Source organism: Chrysochloris asiatica, unplaced genomic scaffold (assembly GCF_000296735.1).
Source record: "Chrysochloris asiatica unplaced genomic scaffold, ChrAsi1.0 scaffold00050, whole genome shotgun sequence".
Classification (NCBI taxonomy): Eukaryota; Metazoa; Chordata; class Mammalia; order Afrosoricida; family Chrysochloridae; genus Chrysochloris; species Chrysochloris asiatica.
In genome coordinates, this window is record NW_006408568.1 from 3,779,033 (window position 1) to 3,783,307 (window position 4,275).

The window sequence follows — 4,275 nt, forward strand, 5'->3', positions numbered from 1 at the left end:
ATATATATATAGCTTTTATATGTACATATATATAAAGGAGCTCTGGAAGCGTAGTGGTTATGAATCGACATCTCTGCAATGGGTCTAGGTGTGTATTTTACTGGTTCTTTTTCTCTGGTGGGACCCTGACTGATACAGGTATTAAGGTGCTCTATGCCTCCTTCTTGCTCTTCATATCCTCAGAGAAACTCTTTTATTTATTTTTTAGCTTTTAATTGTGAATTAAGTGAAGGCTTACAGAACAGCTCCTTAGTTCCACATTTAAGAAATTGCACACTTGTGTCATTACACTCATATCAAGTCTTCCATGTCCTCTCCCTGGACTCACGCTGCTTTGCTCCTTCTTTTCTGTCTCTGTCTCTTTCTACCTCTTTTGTCTTCTTCCTCTCTTTTCTCTCATTTCCTCTCTTCCTCCCTTTTCCTTTCTGTCTTTCCTGCCATTCATCCCTCTGCCTCAGCCTGAAACCTGATAGGGAATGCTACGTTCCCAGCTCTAGCCCACATGTGTGTGCATGCACACATACACATACAGTCACACCCAGGCTCACACAGTCACACTTCACTCTAGAAGTGCTTGTCACCTGAGGGGCAGGAGAATATTGCCACTTCCTCTCATGTAAGTCAGATGCACGTACAACTCAAGAGAGTCTGAGTTTCATGGTGAGCCAACCTTCACTGACTCTTACCCAGAGTTTTAAATGAGGAGGTTAGATATGGCAGCTATCAGTTTATGGATCTCTTTCTGCATATGTTCATTATGCACTGTGTTATCATGGCCCTGTGAAGTTACCTAATTATTGCCATCATTATCATATCATCATCAACTCAACTTGCAGATTAGAAACCTGAGGCAGAGAGAGAGAAGTAGTTGCTCAAAGTCTACAACATTAACGGCTGCATCACAATTTAATTTTAGGTCCTCTCATTCATTCACGATTTTGCCCAGCTTTACTGCCCAAGATTGCCCAGCTCTATTGCCTGCCTCACAGATCCTAAGGACTGGGCTCTGTCTATATTTATGCACCTCTCAGGGATTCTTAAATTGAGTCTCACTTTCTCTGCCTACATATATGTGGATGTGATCACATATGAGAACCTATACATGCTCATACACTACTCCCATAGGCACACTCTGCTCTTCAACCCCAAACTGCTCTTTCTACTCCTCTCTCTCCATACAGAGCCCTGGTTGTGCTTGGTTGGTATGCTAACCAAAAAGTCAGTGGTTCAAGTGGACCAGTCACTCCAAGGGAAAAAGCTGTTAGTCTGACTCCATAAAGATTTATAGCCTTGGAAACCCTATGGGGACAGTTCTACTATGTCCTATAGACTTGCTACAAGTCAAAATTGACTATACAGCAGTGGGTTTGAATTTTGTTTTGTTTTTTCATTTAAAAAAAAAAAAAAAATCTCCATACTTACCTTCCCATTTGGGAACACAGAATTCCATGCCAGATGCTCACATTGAGATATGAGAATATATAGCCCCTCACTCACTTTTTTTCCTTCTAGGGCTCTGTTTCTACTTCTTATATGTCCACACACACACACACATACACACATATCCTTCCCCTTCACATTGGTATTATCAACTTACTCAGATGCTGAAAATCCACCTCCAAGTGAGAGAGTCTCTTTATCACTGTCCCATCCCACTCAGCCAAATGCAAAGGAAGGTCTTTGTGGAGCGCACCCAGAATCAAGGTCTGTATGGTTCCCTTGGTGTAAAATACCAGAAGGATATTGACAGCAGTGATTAGAATCAGCCCAATGCAGAGGACTTTGGGCAAATTTCTCCCAAGAATCATCTTCTGCCTGATACTCTCAGGTTCCTGCAAGGCTGAGTGTGTCACTGCCCAGGCAGGCTGGAACTCAGAATCTGGTGAGTTTTGTCTTCGGTCAGCTGCACAGATGACAGCCTGCCTGCTGAGCCAGATGTTCTACGTCTTGGAAAGCCGTCTGTCACAAGCTGCGAGCTTCTCCCTGAGCAGCATCAGGTGTGTGCAGTGTGCCATGGCAGCCACCCAGTAATAAGTAGGTCACCTGGGCACACCTTGAGCTGTCTCAGAAATCAGGAGAATGCTCCTCCTAGAGATAGCTGAGGCTGCCTGACTAAGAGACTTTCTCTCTCTGTTCTGTTTTTGTTTTTTTAGGTTTTTTGTCTCTTCAGCAAAACAGATGAGATCTGGTTGTGTGAGTATCCCAAACCAAACTAAATCCACTGCCATGAAGTTGGTTCTAACTCATGCAACCCTATAAGACAGAGTAGAACTGCTCCTTAGGGTTTCTAAGACTGTAAATCTTTATGGGGGCCAACAGTCTCATCTTTCTCCTGAGGAGTGGCTGGTGGGTTTGAACCATCTACATTGTGGTTAGTAACCCAATACCAACTGAATGAAAAAGGAATCTACAAGGTTGAAAGTTTCTGTACTGAAGATATGCCTTGTGAGAGTAGGAACTGTGGCTTAGATATCTTTTCTTTTAATTCTACGGGGTCTTGAAAATACTCTTGTTGTTAAGTACTGTCGTGGAGTCGATTTGGACTCATAGCAACCCTGTATAAAGGTTTCCAAGGAGCTGATGGTGGGTTTGAAACACTGACCTTGCAGTCCAGTGCATTACCCTACAGTGCCACACCAGGACTCCTAAGTGTGCAATATCCAACAACCTGGGAGCAAGTCTTCCCTGATTGTTTCTGTTCCCCTTCCCCTCCACTCCCGTGCCTGGGAAGAAGTAAAGGTGAGCAGGAGGCAGGCCCTGGAGGTAAGCCTCGGGAGATGGTCTTGCTTCACAGACATCTGTCCTCTGCTCACATCCTACACAACTCTGTCCCTTGGGCTCTACCAGCACCCAGCTTGCATTCAATCCTTTGCCTCCACACCTCACAATTCCTATATGTTTTGAACAATTAATTTGCATCATTGTAGGTTAAACACTGGCAATTGTTCTCCAAAAACAAAGTTAAAAGTTCTTAGTTTAGTATTGGGTCCATTTCACAAATTGTGTGTGTCCTGGCCCTTTGGGCTGTTTGCTAGGTTCTCAAGCAAAGCTCTTGCAGACAAGTGCTGAGGCTGACATGTGGACTGATATATAAAAATGACTTTGGAAAACCAGGTAGAATGGAAGAGAGCAAAATGAAAAGTTTGTTTTTCATCTACAGAAAATGTTTCCTTATAAAATAAAACTCAGAAACCAAAATGAGAAAGGAAAGAAGGATGAATAGAAATGGGGAACCCAGGAGGAAGTGGGAAAGTGTGGTTCTGATGAAGACATTGTAACTAATGTTATGAAGCAATTTAGACATCAGTGTGTATAAATTGTTGAATTGAAAACTAATTTGCTCTGTCAACTTTCACCCAAACCACAATTAAAAAAAAGAAAATGTCTCCGAAGATCCCATCTGCATATTAGAATCTCAACAAATAAAAAATTCATGACTCTTTCCGGTTCTGGAACAAATACAAGCGACACACTTATCTCTATTCCTCCCACTAAGGGCAGCTACTAAACTGGGACCTTTTATACAAAACAAACATAAGAAGATTCTGAAAGGTGGAAAGAAGAAGGAAGTTAGGCTAAGATCCAGGAGCTGGAGGAACAACGCAGCAGTAAGTTTCCTGGGCTTGCTTTTTGCCTTGCATATTCTTGACTAGATGCTAAAGAAGTTGGCAACCTGAAAACATCAATGGCCACAGACAATAAATACCCTGAGAAAAACCTGCTCTCTCAGGCCAAAACAACAGGAGAGAGATAGCTTATCAATAGAGAAAACTTTCACACAATAACTTCTCTCCTTTAGCCAAACACCACTGAAAAAACTGCAGTACCACCCATGCCCATCAACAAAGTTCAAGTAGAGAGTGTGATAAAAAAAAGAACATACAATGGTACTAAGTTAGTTTCTTGGTTTTACCATTGTGTTGTTGCTGTTGTTGTTAAGTACCGCTGAGTCACAACAAACACTGTATAGGGCTTCTGAGGAGCAGCTGGTGGGTTTGAACTACTAATCTTGATGTTAGTGTTGTTGTTAGGTGCCATCGAGTCGGTACTGACTCAATGCGACCCTATGCATAACAGAACGAAACACTGCCTGATGAGCAGAAAGCCACATTTTTCTCCTGAAGAGCAGCTAGTAGTTTCAAACTGATGACCTTGCCATTAAGCAGCCAGCCCAACTCATAACCCACTACGCTACCAGAGTTCCACATATATATGTTATTGTTAAGTGTTGTTGAGTCAGTTCCGACTCATAGTGACCCTATACAGGATTCTCGC

At 42.5% G+C, this 4,275-nt stretch overlaps 1 protein-coding gene across 1 annotated transcript in view; it reads right to left on the reverse strand.

Moving 5' to 3' along the window:
• Nucleotides 1-1,808, reverse strand: part of GALNT8 (UDP-N-acetyl-alpha-D-galactosamine:polypeptide N-acetylgalactosaminyltransferase 8 (GalNAc-T8)) — a 76,901-nt gene extending 75,093 nt beyond the window's left edge. The window contains exon 1 of the mRNA XM_006862766.1: nucleotides 1,598-1,808. Within this exon, the coding sequence (XP_006862828.1) occupies nucleotides 1,598-1,808 (211 nt within the window). The remainder of the gene's footprint in view (nucleotides 1-1,597) is intronic.
• Between the last annotated feature and the right edge of the window lie 2,467 nt (nucleotides 1,809-4,275).